We start from the raw sequence: 25958 nt of genomic DNA on the forward strand, positions 1-25958 counted from the left end.
AGCGACATCCGGGTGGCTGCGCCGTGACGTTTGACCGCAGCCGCCGCGGCGATGGCGGAACTTTGGTGGTAGTTGCTGAGGCGACGACGTCCGAGCGGGGAGGCAAGGCCGGGCCGGCAGACAGACAGGTAGGTGAGGGGACAACCCACACGGACCAATCTTGGGACGCAACGGAGCTGAGGCCCGGGGAGGGGAGGGGAGGGGGTGTAAAGGGGGGTCTTGAGGCCTGGGGCGCCGAGGGGGGGGTGAAGCCCGGGGCAGAGGGGGCGGCGAGCGGGTGGGGGCAGCCCGGGACATCGCTTACAGACAACTCACTGCACACCCCCAGTCTACTGATGCCCCCTCTCTCCCAGCATCGGCGGTTCCGCTGCTAAATGGTATTTGCGTTTCAAGGAAACCGCGTTAAAAACACAAACACGCCAATGGCGGTTATGGATTCAAGAGTTTCAGACTGGAAGTAAATAAATGCTAATTCCCCTGTAGGATTTTCAAAAATAAAGTGTTTGATTGCTACACGTTTCTTTTGTGTTGCAACTAAATGCATTGTTCAATAGGATACACATGCACAACATCCACAATGCTCAATGGAACTGAGCTACAAGGAATTGCACATGCCGGAATCTTGTGCCAAAACCAAGAGTGCTGGATGAGCTCAACAGGTCAGGCAGCATCTGTGGAGGGGATGAACAGATGACATTTGGGGTTAGTACCCCTAAAGAAGAGTCATGAGTGTTTTATTGTCATATGTCCCAGATAGGACAATGAAATTCTTACTTGCTGCAGCACATCAGAATATGTAAACATAGTACATAACGGGAGAAAAAAAAGTTCACTGTATATATACACATTCACACATACTCAATAAATAAACAAATATAGTGCAATAATAATAATAATCGGTTATAGTTCAGAGCTTATTTGCAGTTGTGTTTAATAGCCTGATGGCTGAAGGGAAGAAGTTGTTCTTGAACCTAGTCGTTACAGTTCCAGAAGGCTCCTGTACCTTCTTCCCGATGGCAACGGTGAAATGAGTGTGTGGTCTTTGATGATGTTGGCCGCCTTTTTGAGGCAGCGACTGCGACAGATCCCTTCGATGGTGGGGAGGTCAGAACCGGTGATGGACTGGGCAGTGGTCACAGCTTTTTGAAGTCTTTTCTGCTCCTGGACATTCAAGTTGCCAAACCAGACCATGATGCAACCAGTCAGTATGCTCTCTACTGTGCACCTGTAGAAGTTCAAGAGAATCCTCCTTGACATACCGACTCTGTAATCTTCTTGGGAAGTAGAGGCGCTGATGTGCCTTCTTTATGATTACATCAGTGTGCTGGGTCCAGGAAAGAAAAAAATATGCTGGAGAAACTCAGCCGATCAAGCAGTATCCGTTCTGGGGAAGTGGTATGGAAGAATTGTCAACAGTTCGGGACGAGATCCTGCATCAGTAGGGTTGTTCTCAGTGTAAAAACTAGGAACTGCAGATGCTGGTTTACAAAGAAGGACGCGACGTGTTGGAGTATCTCAGCAGGTCTGGTAGCATCCCTGGAGATCATGGATAGGTAATGTTTTGGGTCAGGACCCTTCTTCAGACTGATTGTCTGGATTTGGTTGTTCTCAGTTTGGATGTTTGTGTGGAAAGAAAGAAAATGATGGGTATGTACTCTGAAACTTTATTTTCTCAAACCTTTTGGCTTTGCTTGGAAGACTCAAACCATGCATGGCAAATTACTCTTAAAGCATAATTACGGCACATTGTGCAGGTGCTGGTCAAAATGGATGCATTTAGGCTTGTCTTACTTTCTAGTTCTTGAAGGATGGCCTTATGATTTAGTAACTTCAGTGAATATCTGCCTATATCATCTGCATGGATAGTGAGAATGTGAGCCTCAGCTAATACACCTCTGGTGTTGCCATAGAAAGTAATAACCATGATTCTTGTTCCCAATATGAATTTTGATTATTTTATATTTAAATAAACAAAGCAGATATATTTAAATAACTACAATTTTAACGTAAGTGATTTTTCATAATTAACCACATTATTCACGGAACTTAATAAACAAATCAAGCAATATGGTGCAGATACATTGGTTAATGGTACTTATTTCAGACATGGAGTGAGGCAAACAATCAGTTCCACAGGAATAATCACATGCAATTCAACCCTCTTTTGAAATGTGTTTGAGTTGGTTTCCTCAAGAGATGTCAGTCATGCAAAGAATTCATTAACAAGTCCTATAAATTATTTTTTGCTCCATATTTCCATTAATATCGATTAATGTGCTTGAATTATTATGAAGAAAACTAAGAAGGGTCCCGACGTGAAATGTCATCTCTCCATATTCTCCAGAGATGATGCCTGACCCTCTGAATTACTCCAGCACTTTGCCATTTTTGTAAACCAGCATCTGCGGTTCCTTGTATTTTCTGCTGCACAAATAATTGAGAATTGTTTTTTCCTGAATAATCCAAGTAAATACAATACCAAGAAAATGACAATCTGTTATCAGAACAAAAAAGGATCAAATTAGTTATTATTTTACACAATGCTTGCATTGTTTTGCTTTACAGATAATATAGAACATAAATGAGCAGCATTGTTTAAGCCTGATGATAAGCAATGCCTCCTGTGCGTCGGTCAAGGAGTGGCAGTCCAGACTCGTCTTTCAGCCCTAAGAGGAAGCGGCACAGCAACAGTGATGGCAGCAGGTCACGAAGTCCTCCGATAAAAAGTCCCAGTCATCACTTGGGGCTCATGAAATCACCTATGGCTGACAAAAAGCTTCAAAAATCCCGATCTAGGTCGAGAGAGCGATCCAGCACACACAAGCATGAAAATGGTGTGCATCATTCAAGGTCAAGATCAAGAGAACAGACATCCCGTTCCTATCATGGGCACTACAACAAACCTTATATGGCCAACTATGGAAAAGAACAAGAAGATTTACTCCAACAGAGACATGATGCCTTTATTGCCAGGTCAGGCAAGTTCTAAATATTTAAGATGACAATGTGTAGATCTGTCCACAAAATGTATATCGTTCTTTATTCCCAAGCACAATGTTTCTCTAAACATCACAAAACATTCTAAATCGCCCCTCCCAAGATGTTTCTTTATGCAAAACACAAACTGCTGGAGGAAGTCAGTGGATCAGGCAGCATCTGGGGATTATTGGTGGGAATTATCATATCATATGTGATAGGAGTAGAATTAGGCCTTTCGGTCCATCAAGTCTACTCTGCCATTAAATCATGGCTGATCTATCTCTCCCTCCTAACCCCATTCTCCTGCCTTCTCCCCATAACCTCTGACACATGTACTAATCAAGAATCTATCTATCTCTGCCTTAAATATATCCACTGACTTTGCCTCCACAGTGTTCTGTGGCAAAGAATTCCACAGATTCACCACCCTCTGACTAAAGAAATACCTCCATCTCCTTCCTAAAAGAATGTTATTTAATTCTGAGGCTATGACCTCTAGTCCTAGACTCTCCCACTAATGGAAACATCCTAGCCACGTCCACTCTATCCAAGCCTATCCGAGCAGGGAATTATAGACCAGTTAGCCTGACATCCGTGGTGGGGAAGTTGCTGGAGTAGATTATCAAAGATGTAATAGCGGCGCATTTGGATAGCACTAACAGGATCGGTCCAAGTCAGCATGGATTTAAAGAAGGGGAAATCATGCTTGACAAATCTTTTTTGAGGATGTAACAAGTAAAATGGGAAAGGGAGAACCAGTAGATGTAGTGTACCTGGACTTTCAGAAAGCCTTTGATAATGTCTCACACAGGAGATTAGTGGGCAAAATTAGAGCACATGGTATTGAGTATAGGGTATTGACATGGATAGAAAATTTGTTGGCAGACAGGAAACAAAGAGTGGGGAATAACTGGTCCCTTTCAGAATGGCAAGCAATGACTAGTGGGGTGCCGCAAGGCTCAGTGCTGGGGTCGCAGCTATTTACAATATACATTAATGTTTTAGATGAAGGAATTAAAAGTAACATTAGCAAATTTTCAGATGACACAAAGCTGGGTGGCAGTGTGAACTGTGAAGAGGATGCAAGGTGACTGGGACAGGTTGGATGAGTGGGCAGATGCATGGCAGATGCAGTAAAATGTGGATAAATGTGAGGTTATCCACTTTGGAGGCAAGAACGGGAAGGCAGATAATTATCTGAATGGTGTCAGGTTAGGAAAAGGGGAAGTACAATGAGACCTGGGTGTCCTAGTACATCAGTCACCGAAAGTAAGCATGCGGGTACAACAGGCAGTGAAGAAAGCTAATGGCATGTTGGCCTTCATAACGAGAGGAGTTGAGCATGGGAGCAAAGAGGTCCTTCTACAGATGTACAGGACCCTGGTGAGACCACACCTGGAGTATTGTGTGCAGTGTTCGTCTCCTAATTTGAGGAAGGGCGTACTTGCTATTGAGAGAGTGCAGCATAGGTTCATAAGGTTCATTCCCAGGATGGCGGGACTGTCGTATGATGAAAGAATGGAGCGACTGGGCTTGTATTCACTGGAATTTAGAACGATGAGAGGGGGTCTTATAAAAACATATATAATTATTAAGGGATTGGACACGCTAGATGCAGGAAACATGTTCCCGATGTTGGGGAAGTCCAGAACCAAGGGGCCACAGTTTAAGAATAAGGGGTAGGCCATTTAGAACTGAGAAGAGGAAAAACTTTTTCACACAGAGAGTTGTGAATTTGTGGAATTCTCTGCCTCAGAAGGCACTGGATGCCGATTCACTGGATGTATTCAAAGGAGAGTTAGATAGAGCTCTTAGAGCTAGCGGAATCAAGGGGTATGGGGAGAAGGAAGGAACGGGGTACTGATTGTGGATGATCAGCCATGATCACATTAAATGGCGGTGCTGGCTCGAAGGGCCGAATGGCCTACTCCTGCACCTATTGTCTATGTATCAATGAAAGGACTTGAATTGCCACAGGGAAAACCTCTGAGTGAATATGATTTGGAATGTAATGGCTGGTGCATATACGTTCATCAGAGAATGGGATAAAAAAAAAGTTGCATTTGTGTAGTTGTAATGTGGTTTCCAAAGTTACTCCTTATTCAGATTCTCTTTGGAGGCACAACAGCAGGGGTGGCACAGGGGTATAGTTGCTGCCTTACAGCACCAGACACCCAGGTTCAATCCTGACTAGGGGTGCTGTCTTCACGACCTTTGTACATTCCTCCCGTGACCGCGTGGGTTTTCTCCGGGTGCTCTGGTTTTCGCCCACATTCCAAAGACGTAGGTTAATTTGGCTTTGGTAAAATTTGTAAATTGTCCCTCGTGGGTAGGATAGTGCTAGTGTACAGGGATCGCTGGTCGTCGCGGACTCTGGGCCGAAGGGTATGTTTCTGCGCTGTACCTCTAAACTAACCTAAATTATAAAGTTTAGTGCTAAATATTTGTTGGGTAGAATAAATCACTTGAATGGTCTGAAGTCATTTGCTTGAGAAAAAAAAGACACAGTGCTGGAGTATCCCACCCGGCAGACAGCATCTCTGGATGTACACAAAAATCCTGGAGAAACTCAGCGGGTGCAGCAGCATCTATGGAGCGAAGGAAATAGGCAACGTTTCGGGCCGAAACTCTTCTTCAGACGTTTCGGCCCAAAACGTTGCCTATTTCCTTCGCTCCATAGATGCTGCTGCACCCACTGAGTTTCTCCAGCATTTTTGTGTACCTTCAGCATCTGCAGTTCCTTCTTAAGCATTTATGGAGAATGTTCTCCAGAGATGCTGCCAGATCAACTGAGCCACTCCAGCACGTTTTGTCTTTTTTTTAATGTAAACCAGCATCTCCAGTCCCTTGTTTTGACATTTTCTTGAGGTTCATTTGCCAATCTGTGGCATTAGGCATGGTATTCCATTCGTAAATTGAGGGAAGAAAGCGTATATCTTTCACCCCAACAGCAAGAGTCGCTGGGCTCCACTAGCTAACCGACTCTTCTCTGACTGTGAATGTGGTGATCCAAATCAGTAAAAGACTATCATTACATCCAGCTCTTGATATAAATTCAAAGTGGAAGCTTTTGCGTTAAACCTATTCTCTGTCAAGGATAAACAGTGATTTATTATAAATATGGCTCCAGTCATAAACCAGAAGATTGCACAAATTAGAATCAAACAACGTCCGGGCTAAACCATGTGCTTGAGTTGTCACATTGTTATTTCTGTGTAAACAAAATCAGAAACAAAGTTAACTTTTTCTGGACCTGTCATATCTAGTTAGTTTGCCTTGAAAGTTACAGTTTGGATAGATTTTTGAATCAATCTTTCTGCAGATTCTGATACTTTTGAAAATCTTCCCAGGAGTTGCTGTGTTTGACATATCCCAATCTATATCATTGTTCATAGCCAGTGGGTTTTTTTTGTGTGATGGTGCAGTGGTAGAGTTGCTGCCTTATAGCGCCGAAGACCCGGGTTCGATCTTGACTATAGATGCTGTCTGTTTGGAGTTTGTATGTTCACCCTTCTTCAGACGTTTCGGCCCGAAACGTTACCTATTTCCTTCGCTCCATAGATGCTGCCGCACCCGCTGAGTTTCTCCAGCATTTTTGTGTGCCCACAGACTTGGGTTTATTTGTCTTTCAATTTTATCAGCCAGAATTATAGTCGAGTGAGGATCTGTCCAGAATATCTTCTCTAAAATAAAGCACTGCATAAATAGTTCAGTTTGAGAGCTAATATCTCTTTCCTAAAACATCATGAAAATCAAACTGTGACAAGTGAACTCCAATGGGAAAAATGAAAGGAAATGATAGCAGCATTTAAGAGGTATTTCAACAGGCATGTGAACAGGCAGGGAAAAGCGGGACATGGACCATGTGCAGGCAGAGGGGATTAGTTTAAATTGTATTGTATTGTATTTTAATGACCACACAGCCAGGCTGGTGGAATTTGTTATCAGTACAGCTCGGTACAGGTTCCAACATTTCATCAAACATTAAACATATAACATAGATATACATACAGAAAGACACATTACATAATACATAAGGGCCATGCTTATTCTTATTCCTCACCGTACAGAGTTTAAAATGTTAATTGCAGTGGGAATGAAACTGTTTTTGAAGCGGTTTGTTTTGGAGGCAATTGTCCTGTAACGCCTCCCAGAGGGCAGTAGCTGAAAGGCATAGTGTGCAGGGTGAGTGGGATCAGAGATGATCTTGCGGGCTCTGTGTAGTGTCCGTTTGTGGTAAAGTGATTCAAGGGATGGTAGGGGTAAGCCAATAATTTTGGATGCTCTGTTGATGATGCGCTGTAATTTCTTCCGGGAGAGTGAGTCGAGACTGCCGAACCAGACTGTGATGGATGAAGTGAGGATGCTTTCGATGATGGCTGTATAGAAGCGGAGCATGAGATGAGACCTTACTCTGAACTTCCTGAGCTGTCAGAGATGGATGTCTTGGTCTGCACAGACATCGTAAGCCGAAAGCCTTTTCCTATGCTGTACTGTTCTATGAAAAAGAAAGAAAAACGTGTGCCTTCCATATGATTGTTCTCAATTGTCCACATCTTATTTGTTCATTTTTTGTTTAATTCAAAAGACAAAGTTCTGGAATAACTCGTCTGTAGGGGGAATACATACAGGTCGGGCAGGACCCTTCAGTTATATTGTTCTGAGAATTGTTGCTCTTTTTACTCTAACTTTGAAGATTTTTCTGTTTTTGTCTTTTTCTATTTTATATTGATGACAAGCATTCCAAGTTTACAAAGTGATACAATTTACAAAGCGATGCAGTGAGGGTCCTCTCATCCTCTGGATTGACTCCGATATCTCCCGCATTGTCAGGTTTGATAGAGTGGCGTAGATGGGTAAAATAAAACAGCTTACTTGAGACATTGCAGTGCAACTTGAAATATTGTGCATCAACCCTTCAATTATCTACCATCTGATTGTTCAGAAATACCAATGATTCCACTTCTGACTCGCGTGCTCCCTCTTGTGCACCGGACGTGCGCGGAGACTCGCCAGTCCCTTTAACACACCAGAGTGCCAACTCCCACATCCACTGAAACATCTGGAAAGTATTGGGGCACTGTATAACATCGAAAACGTGTCTGAAAAGTGTATTGGTGTTTTAATTGGATATTATTTAATATTTGGGAAAATTAGTATAGAACAGAACTGCAGATGATATACTGAAGATAGACACAAAATACAGGAGTACCTCTGTGGGTCAGAGAGCATCTCTGGAGAAAACGGATGGGTGACCTTTTGGGTCTGAAGAAGGACACCACCCATCCTTTTTCTCCAGAGATGCTGCCTGACCCGCAGACCTATTCCAGCACTTTGGGTCTACAGCCTGGAGATTAGGCAGTTTGACACATCCATAGTGCCAAGTATGCTGGACTATCAATGTTTTACTGTGCAAACAACACCCCTGTACAATTTTGCATGACTTTCTCTAATTACCTAAATTATCAGCGCAAAAATATGTTCTACTTTAAAACAATATCCAAGACCTGCAGGGAAATCTTGCTGCGCTGTTTATGAACAGCACCTGTGGTAAGTTAACATTCCACACTCATTCATTCTGATGAGGTGTTGTGCCTGAAATCATAGTTTGCCACATTCAAGATGTTGGCAATGACTAATAGATAACAGGATCTAAAGGAGTTCAAATTCTCAATATTTGCTTGAAGCAATCTACTCAACAAAACTTAACAAGTGATTGATTAATGCACGTTTCTTCCAGGCGTTTAAAGGAGCGAGAAAGAATTGGGGAACTGGGAGCACCTGAAATTTGGGGACTGTCTCCAAAATTTCCAGAACTAGAGTAAGTTATTTTTATCAATATAACTAGTTTAAAGTTGTGCTTAGAGTTTGCAGAATAACTTTTCATTTATATATCACCTTTTGATATAATCTTTCTTGTATAGCTTTTTATTGAAATCTGCACCTCCTCCAACCTCATCTATTGCATCCGCTGCTCTAGATGTCAGCAGATCTATATCGGTGAGACCAAGCGGAGGTTGGGCGATCGTTTCGCCGAACACCTCCGCTCGGTCCGCAATAACCAAGCTGACCTCCCGGTGGCTCAGCACTTCAACTCCCCCTCCCACTCCGTCTCCGACCTCTCTGTCCTGGGTCTCCTCCATGGCCACAGCGAGCAACACCGGAAATTGGAGGAACAGCACCTCATATTCCGCTTGGGGAGTCTGCATCCTGGGGGCATGAACATCGAATTCTCCCAATTTTGTTAGTCCTTGCTGTCTCCTCCCCTTCCTCAGTCCCCCTGCTGTCTCCTCCCATCCCCCAGCCTTCGGGCTGCTCCTCCTTTTTCCTTTCTTGTCCCCGCCCCCCCCACCCCCGATCAGTCTGAAGAAGGGTTTCGGCCCAAAACGCTGCCTATTTCCTTCGCTCCATAGATGCTGCTGCACCCGCTGAGTTTCTCCAGCTTTTTTGTGTACCTACCATTAGGACATCATTTCTGGATTTAATATTTTAAATTCTAAAAGTCTTGTTTTAACATTCTTATGTTAATGGAAATTTTAGCATGAAACTTTTCTTCTGTTTGTCAGCTCGGACGAGCATACTCCAGTGGAGGGTGAGCATGGGGGAAAGAGCAGCAGTGCTGATTCCAGTGGAGACGGTAACTATTTATAAAATTATATTTCAAAAAAGAATTTACAGCGGAGCCCTGGTGGTGGATAATGGAAATTGTCAGTCAGAAGCTTTTTTGTATAGATTCACCCATGGCTGTTGGCAAACTAGTGCCACTAATAGTGCCAAAAATCCAAGATCACAATGCAAGCTTACTAAGGCCCTTTCTTAGTGTTTATTTTCAGTTTCTGTAGATATACATCAACATGTTTGGGTGCATCCGTTCTAATTCTGCGGTAGCAAGGAGAGAAATTGGATTCATCCAAATGTCACGGAAACTCAGACTTTCCTTAATTAAATAGATTGTTTCAACATTATTTGATATTCAAATTTTATTTTATATGCAATTTTTGTTTTTACAGTGTTTCAACCATATCTAAAATTGATTTTGTCACAGCCTTGCTCCTCTTGCAATTGTCTCAGCCAAGAAGTGTTAACTGCTTGCTAGGATACAGTTCTTTAATATTTAGTTTAATTCAACATTGCTTACGAGTTTTGATGGTAAAAGTGTGATCTGTGTGATCATATCTTGCATGAGCCTGATTTTGCCCTCCTATAATCTATACATTCAGTAGAACAGCTATCTGGAGTGGATGCACATTGTTATCTGACCTCCTGAATTACCAGTAGTGTTGCTGCTACCACGTGCATCTCTGAAATCGACAATAGACCAGTTTGGCCAGTTTGGTACATCTACTCACTGAAGTAAAATTCAGGAGATCAGAGTAAACCCATAACCATTATCAATCAGTGCATACCATCTTTAGAAGGAGTTCAAAACAGTTTTCAACCATGAGTAGTTGCTCTACTCAACAGCCAAAAATCTGTACCATCCCTTTGATCTGGTATGTGTTGGTTCACATGCTTGATCAATGGTGTTTTATCATTAATGTTTTATTATTATTAATGTGTAGTGTTTTCTGAGTCATTCGTAACTGTCACCGTATGTCATGTTGTTACTTGTGGGCGGAGCTGCACCTTGTATGTGAATACTTGGCCAATATACTTACTTAACCTTTTTGTATGAAGCAAAGATTTATTCAGCATGTGTACATATAGTATGCACCCTGTAATATTGCATGGTCTACAACATCTCGAAAGCTCGTACATCACAGAAAAAGGCCCTGAGGCACAACTCATCCAAGCCAACCAAGATGTCCATTTAAACCAGTCCCATTAGCCTGTGCTTGAACCTATATCCCTCATTATCTGACAAAATGTTACTGTTGATCTCTCCTACAGAGGAGAAAAAGAAGAAAAAGAAAAAAAAGAAAAAGAATAAAAAGAAAAAATCAAAAAAGAAAAAGCATAAACATTCAGAAGAAAGTGAATCTGACTCTGGCAGTGAAAGTGACTTAACCGGTAAGAATCAGTCCCTCCTATGTACATGCATTCACCCACTCACTCGTGCTCTGTGTTTGGGCCACACAGATTGGAAAGGAAAGAAACCAGCTGCAGAGAGGGTGTGACAGTGGTCTGGGAGAGAGGGAGGGAATGTACATTAAGAGCAGTGCACACAGCCACGGATGATCAAGCAATTAAATTCAGAGAAGTGCTCATGGCAAGAATTAGAGAGAGGAGACCATGGAGAAAATTGGAAACAAAAAGTATATATTTTTTAAATTGCATAGTTTGCTGGGAGCTAATGTTTGTCAACCAATACAGTTTAATGGGAGACTCCGGACACACGGGACTGCAGATACTGGAATCTTGAGTAAAATACAAAGTGCTGGAGGAACTCAGTGGGTTGGGCAGCATCTGTGGAGGGAATGGACAGACGGCATTTTGGGTCGGGTCCCTTCTGGGTGACTGGGATTTGATACGAGTTATAATACAGGCCTTAGCATTTGGAAAGCTCTCAAATTTTCAGAAAGTAGAAGCAGGGAGGTTGGCCTGAAATGAGATGGAGCAGTCGACGCTAAAGGGAATTTGAATGTACTTGTGATTTCAGCAAGGGAAGAGCTGAGGCTGATGTACGGTCAGGTGGTATAACTGTGTTAGAAATGGGTGGGAAGCAACTGCAGATGCTGGTTTATACCGAAAATGGACACAAAATATGGTCAGTGTAACTCAGTGGGTCAGGCTCTAGAGAAAAGGAATATGGATGTTTTAGGACTGAACCCTTCTTCAGAAGTTGCAGACCCAAAGTGTCACCTATTCCTTTTCTCCATAGATTTTCCCCTGACGCGCTGAGTTAATCCAGCGTTTTGTGTCTATCTTCAAAATAGGTGATGGATTTGAATTCTGGCACTCCAAAGTGGGATAAATACTTAGGTACACAAAAATGCCGGAGAAACTCAGCGGGTGCAGCAGCGTCTATGGAGCGAAGGAAATAGGCAACGTTTCGGGCCAAAACCCTTCTTCAGACTAATGGGGGGTGGGGAGAAGAAAGGAAAAAGGAGGAGGAGGAGCCCGAGGGCTGAGGGAGAGATAGGAAGGGGAGGAGACAGCAAGGGCTAACAAAATTGGGAGAATTCAATGTTCATGCCCCCAGGATGCAGACTCCCCAAGCGGAATATGAGGTGCTGTTCCTCCAATTTCCGGTGTTGCTCACTCTGGCCCTGGAGGAGACCCAGGACAGAGAGGTCGGATACGGAATGGGAGGGGGAGTTGAAGTGCTGAGCCACCGGGAGGTCAGGTTGGTTAATGCGGACCGAGCGGAGGTGTTCGGCGAAACGATCGCCAAGCCTTGGTCTCACCGATGTAGATCAGCTGACATCTAGAGCAGCGGATGCAATAGATGAGGAGATGCAGGTGAACCTCTGTCGCATCTGGAACGACTGCATGGGTCCTTGAATGGAGTCGAGAGGGGAGGTAAAGCGACAAGTGTAGCATCTCTTGCGGTTGCAAGGAAAAGTGCCCGGGGAGGGGGTATTACGGGAGGGAAGGGAAGAATTGACAAGGGAGTTATGGAGGGAGCAGTCTTTGCGGAAGGCAGACATGGGAGATGGGAAGATGTGGCGAGTGGTGGGGTCACGTTGGAGGTGGCGAAACTGACGGAGGATTACTTGTTGTATGTGACGGCTGGTGGGGTGAAAGGTGAGGACTTAATACTTAATCATACTTATTCTGTTTGTAGTGAGGGAAGTGTTATCATTGCAAGACTGCTGCTTAAACATTATTTTTGCAAGTAGTTACTTAAAACTGGTCATTTTATGTTAGATTCAGAAATCTAATCAAGTCGAGATTATTGTTGTATGCAGATACAATGAATATCTTGTTTGTAGCAGCATCACAGGCTCAACAACTCAGATGAATACACAACAAATTACACAAAATTCTGTAACACAGTAAAATAAAATCTTTTTAATAGACATAAAGTGCTGGAGTAACTCAGTGCGTTAGGAGAACATAGATGGGCGATGTTTTGGGTCGTGACCCTTAAGACTTCATGGCCACCAGAGATGCTGAGTTACTCTGGTAATTTGTCTTTTTTTATTTATAAACCTGCAGCTGCAGTTCATTGTGTCCAAAATACAATTCTGATGGTTTGACACCTGATTCGATCATCATTCTAGAATGCAGGACTAGCGTTCCGGGTAAAAGTGGGGAGTGTGGTAGGAGCAGGAGATCAGGAGTGTACACTGAGTGAATATCCATAGTCTAGGTTGGGGTCTAAAACACCAGGGGTCTGGTCTCGGCCTTGGTCAGTTTACGAGAGTCATTCAGAGTGCTTGTATAGATCCTAATCCCTTTAAACTCAGCCGGGTCCAGTGGAAAATTCCTTGAGTTAGCTACTAAGCAACATGTTTTTCATAATGTATGTTTGCGTATTAATAGGAGTCTGAAATCCTGTTATTTTACCACAACCAGAGTCACAAGCTTGCCAATTTTTGAGTTTTACAGTACATTAATTGTATACTGAATTTATTTATTTCATGTTCATAGATCAGGATAAAAAGAAAAAGAAGAAAAAGAAATCCCATAAAAAGTAAGACATTCATGTTGTATCTGAGTATCTTAATCTGCTTCATCTAATGCAAATTAATTTTTTTGGGCACTTATTTTTACTGAAGAACTCTGGCGAAGGATCCCAACCCGAACAGCATCTGTTTATTTCCCTCCACAGATGCTGCTTGGCCTTCTGTTTCTCCAGCAATTTGTATTTTGTTCAAGAATCCCGCATCTGTCATCTCTTGAATCTCCACTTATTTTTACTGTTTGTTCATATTTCCCACTGTGCTTTACTTCTGTTATTGGACAGATTGAAGTAACAGTCAGGGAGGAGCACGATCATGGAGGAACGTTAAAGCTGTCATTAAAAACGGTTGAAAATAACGGGTAGAATAAGTTTCTTATCAGTTTGGAATGGATTTAGTTTCTTCCCAGCAGTTGTCAGGCAACTGAATCATCTTATCAACAACTAGAGAACAGTCCTGCACTATCATCTACCACATTGGAGACCCTCGGACTATCTGTACACTGTGGACGGCTTGATTGTAATCATGAATAGTCTTTCTGCTGACTAGATCGTACGCAATAAAAAAGCTTTTCACTGTACCTCGGTACACATGTCAATAAACTGAACTAACAGCACATTTTTGGACAGGTCGACAATTTGAATTTTTTAACAGACCTATGGATTATATATGTATGAATTACAAGGTAATAAAATAATTGGCAAAAGTGTACTAAATAAATTGCTTGATAAGGCTATCTTGTTTTCTTGACAGCTTTAGCGTTGACGTAAGATGGAAGTTGTAATTAGTAATTAAATGCTATAGAATAACCTTTTTTCTGGACTCATTCAACAGGAAGAAGGCAAAGAAAATGAAAAAGAACAAGAAGAATGTGACTGAATCTAGTAGTGAAGAGTCTGAGGAGGAAAATGCACATGAAGCTGTCTGGGTAGAAAAAACAGGTAAGCATGTCAAGTCAAGTCAAGTCACATTTATTTATACAGCACATTTAAAAAACAACTCTCGTTGGCCAAAGTGCGTTACATTTGTTATAAGAATAGCACAACAAAACAAACTACATACATATATAATAATAATAATAATAATAAATTTTATATTTAATGGGCGCCTTTCATACAAAATCTCAAGGACACCTTACATAGTAATCGGAATAAAAACATATAATCGGAGTAAAACAAGTAATTAAAGACATCACAATGACACAAATTAAAAACAGAATTCAATCCAAAAACAGAAAATCAAAAACACAGTGTGAAGAGAGAGCAGCGGCAACCAATTCGTGCCAGCGTCCACTCTCTCTTCACGGCAGCCATCTTGGACACAGACCTACAAGACTACAGTTAGACAAAAAAAAATCATCCCCCCACAGTGGATAGCACTGTGGAGGAAGGCACAATGTCCAGTCCCCACCCCATGTTCACCCCAAAGTCAGGCCTATTGGGGCCACCGCAATTGCCTCTACGGAGGCCCGATGTCCCTGGCCGTTCTCACCGGGTGGTCTTGCCCCGGCGTCGGGAGAGTCCTTTCGGCGGCTGGGCCACTTGGAACGGCCGCTTCTTGGTTGGAGCCCGCGGCTGCCGAAGCCGACAAGGCCGCGCCGGTTTGGCGCTCCTAGGCTCCAGATGAAAAAGTCGGCGACCGCTCTCCTCACTGCCGCCTTGCCGCCTCTACGCACGCCGCCTCTCCGCTCCGCAAACCCGCAGCCCGGAGATGTTGCTCACGGCGGTCCAGCTCGCCAGAGCTCCAGCGCGGCGACCCAGGCAAGGCATCGCCCGCTCCGCTCCGCTCCAGCGCTCCAATGCTGTGCCGCCACGCAGGCCGAGGTGCTGGGTGGTTCCCGCCAAGAAACGGCGCTCCAAGCCCGCTGGTAGGCTACGACGACGGGTCGACGGGCAGCCCGGAAAAAAGGCTGCCACACCGACCAGGTAGGGACCTATAAATAAAGTAACACCTACCCCCCCACATTAAAAGACCATATCCCCTACAAACAAAAAAACAGGACTCACTAAAAACTAGAAAAAAAACGAATTTAAGACGGACGGCTGCTGCTAGCAGCCGTTCACCAAGATGGCTCCTCCTCCTGATATATACATGTATATACATGTAGCCCTCACTCAGAGGACGTCAGGAAAGGCTTGGGAGTATAGATAAGTCTTTAGTCTTGACAGTCTTTAGTCTGTACAGGCGATCCTTGCGTTACAGCAGTTAATGAATGATATCTTTATTTCGAACGATTTAAAAAAAAAAAAGAAGAAAAGAAAAGATTAAAATGAATAAATAAAAGGAAAATTATATATATACATAAATACACACACATACATACATATACATGTACATATATACATACATACATATACACATATACACACATACACATATACATAACATATATGTACATACATAAATTAAAAAATCAAAAGCCAATTTCAACATAATACACATTAGACTCGTTCGAAAAGGGATAGGAAGAAGCCTATGCTTGTCAAATCCTACCCCCATTCTTCACCATTAACAAATGCAAAATTCAATAAAATAAACTAAACAGACAATTCAAATAAAACTACTCCAATCAAGCCATTAAGAAAAAAAGAACAAAAAAAGAAAAGAACTAAAAGAACAAGCACCATTAACATCTGTGAGATTTACATTCTCCTTCCTCATTACTGTACTTTTCAAAGATATATCTTTTGTACATTTTTTTAAATTGCATTATATTCATACTTTGTTTAATCGTTTCATCAAGACCATTCCACAAAACCACCCCACAAATGGAAATACACATACTTTTTAAATTGGTCCGAGCATAATGCTGTTTCAAGTTTAGTTTCCCTCTAAAGTTATAACCCCCCTCTCTGTCTTTTGAACAGTTTTTGTATGTTTACAGGTAGCAGTTTGGTTTTTGCTCTATAAATTATTTGTGCAGTCTTAAATTCTACCAGATCCTTAATCTTTAAGGTGTGTAATTTTAAATACAGTATATTGGTGTGTTCATGATATCCTACATTGTTTACTATGCGAATAGCTCTTTTTTGTAGTGTGCTTAGTGATTGTAAGGTGGTTTTGTAGGTGTTGCCCCATACTTCCACACAGTAATCTAAATACGGTAACATAAGTGAGCTGTACAGAATATACAGTGCTCTCTCATTCAAAACATGCCTTGCTTTCCCCATCATTCCAATACTTCATGCTACTTTTGCTCTCACATGTTTTATATGGGGTTTCCAGCAGATTTTGTGATCAAGAATCACACCCAGAAATTTATTTTCATACACTCTTTCTATTTCAACATTATTTATCATTACTTTTACTTGTGTATTTATTTTGCGTTTCCAAACAGCATAAGTTTGGTTTTGTTTAAATTTAATGATAATTTATTCAAATCAAACCATGTTTTTAGTTTACTCATTTCTGCTGTGACCACCTCCAAAAGCTGCTGCAAATTGTCCCCATCACAGAAAATATTAGTGTCATCCGCAAATAACACAAATTTCAAGAGGTTTGACACCCTACATATATCATTAATATACAAAATAAATAATTTGGGGCCCAAAACCGACCCCTGTGGGACTCCACAAGTTATTTCTAAGCATGTTGATTTGCAGTCCCCTATTTGCACAAACTGATGTCTTTTACTTATGTAGCTTCTCATCCACTCTAGTACAACCCCTCTGATTCCATACTTTTCCAGTTTTTTGATTAGCAAATGATGATCAATTGTATCGAATGCTTTTTTCAAATCTATAAATACACCCACTGCATATTTCTTGTTATCTATAGAACTGGTAATGTCTTCAATTAACTCCATTAATGCCATGGATGTCGATCTGTTTGACCTGAATCCATATTGACTATCAACTAGCAATTCGTGCTTCTTGATAAAGTTATCTAATCTACTTACATACAGTTTTTCTAATATTTTTGAGAACTGAGAGAGTAACGACACCGGCCTGTAATTTGTAAATTGATTTCTGTCTCCAGCTTTGTATAGTGGGATGACTTTGGCAGTTTTCATTTTACATGGAAATACACCAGTTTTGAAAGATAAATTGCAAATATAAGTTAAGGTTTTTACAATTTCACCAATGACTAACTTGATTAAAGCCATATCAATGTCATTCTAGTCTGTAGAACTTTTATTCTTACAATTACTAACAATGTCAATAATCTCCTTTTCATCAGCTGCTTTCAAAAACATTGAGTTTGGGTTGCTGTCTAACAAATCCACAACCTTCCCCTCTCCTTCTGACTGTGAATTATCGATTTCTTCTGCCAGTTTTGGTCCCACACTTACAAAAAATTTGTTAAACCCATTAACCACATCATTCATATCGCTTACAGTTGTATCATTGCCTTTAAAATACTGAGGGTAGTTTATATTCATTGATCCATTCCTGATAATATTATTTAACACATTCCATATGCCCTTGATATTATTTTTATTATCGTTTAATATTTTATTATAATAATCTTTCTTACATATCCTCATAATACTAGTCAATTTGTTTTTGTATCTTTTGTATTTACTTTCTGCTTCTATAGTTCTGAATTTTATGAATTCTTTATACAAGATATTCTTTTTTTTGCATGCATTTTGTAGTCCTTTTGTCATCCATGGCCTATCTATATATTTTTGCTTCTTGTTGTGTTGTTTCAAAGGACAGTGTTCATCATATGATTTAAATATTATCAGGAATGTTTCATACGCTTTGTTGGTATCAGTCTCTTTAAACACTCTTTATATATTTCAGGAACTTCACCCTTCCAGAATTCACAAATTATTTCCAAAAAATCTGAGATACAATTAACATTCGCTCTTACAAAATCTATGCGAAGAAAGGTTTTGTTTTTTTTGTAACACTCATTTCTTGACGCATGTGGCAATGACACAGCTCTGTTACGGAAAATTGCAAAACCTTCTCTTTTCTAGGGAAAGAGTCATGGCCCAAAATGCAGGGGTTGCGTAAAATAATTACAATCAAATACCATCAATGTTTCTCCTCGCGTCTTCACGGTGCTGAGTGATATTTCAAAGGGGCTTGCTTACATAAAATGTTGTGGATTGATGACGTTTCATCGTATATTGAAAAAAAGGAACAAAATAAATTGAGGTGTGGAGAAAAGGAGTGGGATACAAATGGGAAGTCTCGGACGGGGTGGGAGATAGAAAGATGGTCGAAGGAAGAATGGAATGACAATCAGCCAGCCAAAGCGCTGGAATAGCTCAGCAGGTCGTGCAGCATATGTGGAGGGAATGGATAGACCACATTTTGTGTGGGATACTGACCCAAAATGTTGCCTATCCGTCTCTCCACAGATGCTGCCCGTCTGCTGAGTTCCTCCAGCGCTTCAATGGTGCTTTATTGGCACAAGTGCAAATGTACCATGAAATTCTTTATTTAGATACAGTTCAGTAAAGTGATTTTGTGTTTTGCTCAAGATTCCAGCATCTGCATTTCCTTGATAAAGTCTAGAGGAGCTACAAATGGGAATAACAGAATCGCTTACCTAAGATTGTTGAATTCAGAAAGATAAGAGTCAAGTCAAGAGTGTTTTATTGTCATACGAGCCGGATGGGACAATTAAATTCTTACTTGCAGTAGCACAACAAAATATGTGAATATATAAACACTGTACATAACGGGAGAAGAGAAAAAAAAAGATAAAGTTCAATAAATAACAAATATGGTGCAATGATAATAGTCTTTTGCAGTTCAGAGCTCAGAGGTTATTTGTTGTTGTGTTTAATAGCCTGATGGCTGTAGGGAAGAAGCTGTTCCTGAACCTGGATGTTACAGCTTTCAGGCTCCTGTACTTTCTTCCTGATGGCAATGGTGAGATGAGTGTGTGGCCAGGATGGTGTGGGTCTTTGATGATTTTGGCTGCCATTTTGGGGCAGCGAGTACGATAGATCCATTCGACGGTGATGGACTGGGCATTGGTCACAACTTTTTGTAGTCTTTTTCGCTCCTGGACGTTCAAGTTGCTGAACCAGGCCACGATGCAACCAGTCAGAATGCTCACTACCGAGTACCTCTAGAAATTTAGGAGAATCCTCTTTGACGTGCCGAATCTCTGTAATCTTGTCAGGAAGTAGAGTCGCTGATGTGCCTTCTTTATAATTGCATTGGTGTGCTGGGTCCAGGAAAGATCTTCGGAAATATGCACGCCCAGGCATTTGAAGTTATTAACCCTCTCCACCATCGTCCCATTGATGTGAACAGGATTGTGGGTCCTCATCCTTCCCCTACCAAAGTCCACAATCAGTTCCTTGGTCTTACTGATGTTGAGAGCCAGGTTGTTGTGCTGGCACCATTTGGTCAGTCGGTCGATCTCACTTCTATACTCTGACTCGTCCCCATCTGTGATTCCAGGGGCTTGGGTTCATTGGAATAGTGCAGGACTTTGAGGACAGTGGGAGTTGAATGAAGAATTAATGCGATCGTTTCAATAACTTTATGCCGTTGTTAAACGTGCAGTTTAATTAAACCTTCCCTGAGGAACTGGTAAACGTTTCCCTTTTAAAGGTGCACGCGAGGATGACACCACATATGGACCGGAAGCTCCAATGGAGCAGTCTGCTCAAGATGATGACAAGCCTTTGAAGTAAGTGATCATATTGCCTTTGGAATAAAGTTGAAATAAAATCTCAGCACGTGATCTGTTTTTCAAATTGTACCTAGTATTGGAATAGATCCTTTTCCCAATGTGATATATATAATACTGATAGTTTCCCTGGGTCCATGTTATCCTCACTTCGTATTTAATAAGCCATATCATCTCCCAATTCCTGCATTGCTGGTCACCTTGCACCTTCCAGCATGATTCAGATGCAGTCTTTCTCTGAGATTCTACCTCCCAGCTTATTCCTGTGGCCCAGAACACCTTTGACAGGCAGTGTGATGTATTGGATCTCATAGAAACATATATAGAAATATATCATATTCTTAAGGGATTGGATGGGCTAGATGCAGAAAAAATGTTCCTGGTGTTGGGGGAGTTCAGAACCAGGGGTCACAGTTTAAGAATAAGGAGTAGGCCATTTAGGACTGAGATGAGGAAAAACTTTTTCAGCCAGAGAGTTGTGAATCTCTGGAATTCTCTGCCACAGAAGGCAGTGGAGGCCAATTCACTGGGTGTATTCAAGTGAGATTTAGCTCTTAGGGGTAACGGAATCAAGGGATATGGGGAGAAAGCAGGAATAGGGTACAGATTCTGGATGATCAGCCATGATCATATAGAATGGCTTGAAGGGCCAAATGGCCTACTCTTGCACCTATTGTCTATGTTTCTACATCCCAGACTCACCAGCCTTCAAAGCACAAGCACAGCCTGAGGCTCAGGAGCTTCTTTTACTTTTCCCTGTAACCAACTTCTTCAATTTATATTAATGAATCTGGGCAGATTTCCCCACACGGGAGCTGGAAAATCTGCACGTTCATATTGGGAATCCACCAGATATCCTGGAGTTTGCCGAGTGGAACAGCCTAGTCGCTGGTTTACCAATTGCCAGATCTGTGCGGTTTCAGTGGAAGATTTGAGTCGGCACTGTGACACAACTGGTGAAGCCACTGCCTCACAGCGCCAGAGACCCAGGTTCTGGCACTGTCCTCGGTTGCTGTTTGGAGAGTTTGCATGTTCTCCCTGTGATCACGTGGGTTTTCTCCGGGTGCTCTGATTTCCTCCCACGATCCAAAGACATGCAGGTTTGCCGTTAATTGGCCTTTAAATTGCCCTGAGTGTGCAAGGAACTAATGCAAAAGTGGGGTAGTATAGAACTCGTGTGAATGGGTGATCGATGGTCAGCGTGAACCCGGTGGGCAAAAGAGCCTAGTTCCATGCTGTATCTCTAAAACTGGAAAAAATACTAGCGCACAAATATATATCTTAAGTGTCCCAGCAGCAATCCCTGAGGAACACCACTGGTAACAGGCACCCAATACCTGAAATACTCAATACTGTGATGGTCAGTGTAGATTCGGTGGGCCCATGGGCCTGTTTCCCTAATGCATCTTATCAATAAAAATAGGTCCCAGCCAATCCATATGTATAGATTTAGTTTTGAGATACAGTGCAGAAACAGGGCCTTCAGCCTACCGATCAACAATCCCCGCACACTAGAACCTGCGTCTCTGGCGATGTAAGGTGGCAATTCCACCGCTGTGCCACGGTATGGCCCTTGTTGTCCACCTTCTCAAGAGTGGTGTGTATGGAGGAACTGCAGATGCTGCTTTAACTCCAGCTTTTTGTGTCTTTTTCAAGAGTGGTTATGGGTGGGTGATAAATGCTGGACTTGTCAATGCTGCTGCCCAGATCTCAAAGTGAATAAATAAAGGTAATTGTCCATGTACTTGACCATGTTTGTCTTCTAGTTACGGTCACGCTCTGCTTCCTGGTGAAGGGGCTGCCATGGCTGAGTATGTGAAAGCCGGGAAGCGGATTCCACGGAGAGGTGAAATTGGTCTGACCAGCGACCAGATCGCTTCCTTTGAACAGTCTGGTTACGTAATGAGTGGAAGCAGGTAGGAACCTTACACTCGCACGGTGGCTTGAGTTTTAACTATGTCATATGTTTCTAAACTTGGTGAAAGGAAGGAAAAGGAAATGTGTCGAATAATGAAAGGTCTAGAGTGGACTTAGAAAGGACATTGACAGCAGTGGGAGAGTCTAGGGATGCAGAGGCCCAGCGGTAGACTTGCTGCCTCACAACGCCAGACACCCAGGTTTAATCCTGACTACAGATGCTGTCTACAGAGTTTGTACGTTCTCCCTATGATTGCGTGGGTTATTTCCGGGTGCTCTAGTATCCACACACAATCCAAAGACGTGCAGGTTTGTCGGTTAATTGGCTTCTGTAAATTGTTCCTAGTGTGTAGGATAGAACTAGTGTGAACAGGTGATAGTTGGCCGGCCTGGACTCTATGGGCCAAAGGGCCTGTTATCTCTAAATTAAAAAGACAGAGGACACAGCCTCAGAATAAAAATACGTACCTTTAGAATGAACATGAGGAGGAGCGGGGCAAATATAGGAGAATGGGGTTGAGAGGGAAAGATAGATCAGTCATGATCAAATGGCGGAGCAGACTCGATGGGCCAAGTAGCCTAATTCTATTCCCATGTCTTATGGTGTCTAATGCAAGGATGTCAATAAGCCCTTCGTATTTTCATTAAAAAAATAGGAATAAAGCTCTTCTTGATGGTATTCCAGGTGAGGGTCAATTGCTCAGCTTTAATATTTTGATGAAATCACAGCAAAAAAATATATATTTTAAGATCTACTTTGGTGTGTAAGTTGTTCTATAACTAAGGCATCAGTTTAGAGTGCTTTGTAACAACGGTGGAGTAACTAAGTTGGTAAATGAAAGCCAATGACACAGCCAGTTGTGGAAAAGACTTTCTTCCCCATCTGGCGTGGCCAAGTCCTGTGTTGGATCTCTAGTCCCGAGTGGAGATCTCGGCCATGATGGTGATAGGAGAGGGACTATGGTTGCCTTTGCAGTGTTTGAAGGCTCTGGGCTGCAACTCGCTGAGAGGGGAACTCATTCAAACCTACCAGATAATGAAAGCCCTGGATAGAGTAGAAAGCCCTGGATAGAGTAGAAGAATACTTCCAGTAATAGGAGAAAGTAGAACTAGAGGGCACAGCCTCAGAATAAAAAGATGTGCCTTCAAAATGGAGATGAGGAGCAATTTCTTTAGCCAGAGGGTAGTGAATCTGTGGAATTTATTGCCACAGCCAGCAGTGGAGATCAAGGCATTGGGTATTTTAAAGGCGGAGATTCATAGGTTCTTGATTAGGAGGGGCGAAAAAGGCTATGGGGAGAAGGCAGGAGAATGGGGTTGAGAGGGAAAGATAGATCAGCCATGATTGAATGGTGGAGCAGACTCGATGGGCTGAATGGCCGCATTCTGCTCCTATGCCTAATGGTCTCCTCAATCAGAAAGCAAATTTGTTCCAGGGTTCTTGATTGTAATTCACCGAGAGAGTTGCATTGGTAACTGTAGGGGGCGATGGGGATTGGGTTGGTTGTGGCATCCCTCAGTTGGGACTTGCTGCTGCAGCTGCTGCTCTGATGCTCAGTTGGAGGAGACAGGAACAGCTGTGTACCCAGGGAATTGTACCGCAGTGCAGGAGAGAATGGCAGAATGCAATATTATCTTTTCTGTAGGTTTTGTGTAAATCTCATCGGGGATTAACTCCTTTGCCAAGAGCTTTCCGTTGAATGTATTTAAATTTGTTTATGGATTTCTCATTGACATTTACTGAATATTGAAAGGCCTGAATAGAGTGGATGCGGAAAGGATGTTTCCACAGGTGGGAGAGGCTAGGAGCAGAGGGCCAAGCCTCAGAATAAAAGGATGTACCTATGGAAAGGGTAGGAGGAATTTCTTTAGTCAGTGGGTGGTGAATCTGTGGAATTCATTACTACCCCGGATGGCTTTGGAGGCCAAGTCATTGGGTATTTTTAAGGCAGAGATTGTGTCAAGGTTTACGGGGAGAAAGCAGGAGAATGGGGTTGTGGGAAAGATAGATCCGCCATGATTAAATGGCAGAGTAGACGATGGGTTGAATGGCCTACTTCTGCTCCTATAACTTATAGACTTATTTCCATCACTACCCCACCTGCCAAATACGCAGATAAATACAACCTTGTATTTATTCGAGTCATTGTAATCTTTGATTAAATTAAGCTGCAAGTTTAAATGCCCTTCGTTAAATAAAATCAGAACTACTCAACTACTTGCATTGCAAATATGCATGCAAACTGCATGTGGTGTCACAGTGATGCAGCTAGTATATCTGCTACCTCAGCATCAGACACCTGGATTCAATCGTAACCTTGTGTACTAATTGTGTGGAGTTTGCACGTTCTCCCTGTGGCCGCGTGGGTTTCTTCCGGGTGCTCTGGTTTCTTCCCACATCCCAAACATAAGTGGGTTTGTACGTTAATTGGCCTTTAATTGCCCCCTAGCGTGTAGGAAAACCTGGAAGGGGGTGCGGGTAAGGAGAATATGGGAGGGTTAAACTGCATTATATTAGTGTAGGATTAGCATAAATGGGTGGTTGATGATTGTGTGCATTTGGTGGGCTGAAGGATCACTTCCGCGCGCGTGGTATTAAGAGAAAGAGAAAACATTATTTTAAGAGAAAACATTATGAAAGTGACGGACTTTGCAAATACACATCTGTATTCTTGAAGCCTAGACAATAAATTTGGACAAAGAAATACTGCTGTGTAGTCTTTTTTGAAACTTTGTCTATTATTTGTATTTTCTAAAATGGTGAACAAATATGTGGAGTGCAATGTTGTAAAAAATGTCACTGAATTAACTTGTCATAAGTCTGTTTAACAACTTAGTCATAAAATACCAGCTGAGCATAAAAATAAATATTAGACAAGAGTAGAAATGTGAAAATTTAAATAAAAATAACTTCTCGGATACGTAATGAAAAAACTGCAGATGCTGGTTTACAAAATCAAAAGGGTGAGGTAACGTTTTGGGTTGGGACCATGTTCTGCAGAGATGCAGTCTGGCTCGCTGAGTTACTCAGCACTTTTTTTCCCTCAAATGACCAGTTTGTTTCTAATGTACATCCAGCTGTGATTGCCATTGACTGTAATAACGTTATTCTTTTTTTGAGGCATCATCTATGGAGCGAAGGAGTAGGTGACGTTTCAGTATGAAGAAGGGTCTCGACCCAAAATGTCAGCTACTCCTTCGCTCCATAGATGCTGCCTCACCCGCTGAGTTTCTCCTGCATTTTTTGTCTGCCTTCGATTTTTCCAGCATCTGCAGTTGTTTCTTAAATAAATTATTCCATTTTTTGATGTGTGAATAATTGTGACTGTTCCCGTCCAGCCTCTGACTTGAGTCCTGTTTTGTGTTTGTTCAGACACCGACGCATGGAGGCCGTGCGTCTGCGTAAGGAGAACCAGATATACAGTGCAGATGAGAAGCGAGCGCTGGCTTCGTTTAACAGAGAGGAACGGCTGAAGAGGGAGAACAAGATTCTGTCTGGCTTCAGGGAGATGGTGCAAAGGAAGACCAAGGGCAAAGAGGAAAAATAGAGATCTGATTTTATTTTAAATAGCTTCTTTCCTAGACCTGGAAATGTACAGGAGGTCGATCATCTAAAATAAAAGTTTGTTTTTCAGCTGGGCAATTATAATGCTGGCCATTCTCAGACTTTTAAATCTTAATTTTCAGCATTTAAAATGTTCTTTGTTTAAATTCGTAATATAATCTAGATGTTCTAAGATTGTTTTCACTATAGTTGGTCAAATAGGATGTTAATATTGAATGCGTAACTCAATTTCCTATCTTTCTAGTTTTATATAAAACTATTCAGTGATAATTTGATGTAAAATTGTGTTATTAAAATTACCAATATAGTTTACTGTGTGATGGGTT

General features: G+C 42.0%; 1 protein-coding gene across 2 annotated transcripts; it reads left to right on the forward strand.

Moving 5' to 3' along the window:
- On the forward strand, nucleotides 1-25944 carry LOC116978923 (NFKB activating protein). 2 transcript variants are annotated; one of them, XM_033030216.1, is made up of 10 exons: nucleotides 1-128; nucleotides 2566-2973; nucleotides 8720-8800; nucleotides 9546-9616; nucleotides 10870-10989; nucleotides 13516-13558; nucleotides 14382-14488; nucleotides 20072-20150; nucleotides 21917-22066; nucleotides 25441-25944. In XM_033030216.1, the coding sequence occupies exons 2-10, from the start codon at nucleotides 2615-2617 to the stop codon at nucleotides 25613-25615; spliced, it is 1185 nt and encodes a 394-aa protein (XP_032886107.1). In that variant the 5' UTR covers nucleotides 1-128; nucleotides 2566-2614; the 3' UTR covers nucleotides 25616-25944. The 2 variants fall into 2 exon arrangements, with proteins under 2 accessions (XP_032886107.1, XP_032886108.1); XM_033030217.1 differs by having other exon boundaries at nucleotides 17-132; nucleotides 25441-25935.
- The last annotated feature ends 14 nt before the right edge of the window (nucleotides 25945-25958 follow it).

Source organism: Amblyraja radiata, chromosome 12 (genome assembly GCF_010909765.2).
Source record: "Amblyraja radiata isolate CabotCenter1 chromosome 12, sAmbRad1.1.pri, whole genome shotgun sequence".
Lineage (NCBI taxonomy): Eukaryota > Metazoa > Chordata > Chondrichthyes > Rajiformes > Rajidae > Amblyraja > Amblyraja radiata.

Coding starts and splice junctions, on each gene's coding strand:
- LOC116978923 (XM_033030216.1), top strand. CDS start 2,615: ATGCCTCCTGTGCGTCGGTCAAGGAGTGGCAGTCCAGACTCGTCTTTC. Junction 8,801..9,545: donor CCAAAATTTCCAGAACTAGA/GTAAGTTATTTT, acceptor TCTGTTTGTCAG/CTCGGACGAGCATACTCCAG. Junction 9,617..10,869: donor TGCTGATTCCAGTGGAGACG/GTAACTATTTAT, acceptor TCTCTCCTACAG/AGGAGAAAAAGAAGAAAAAG.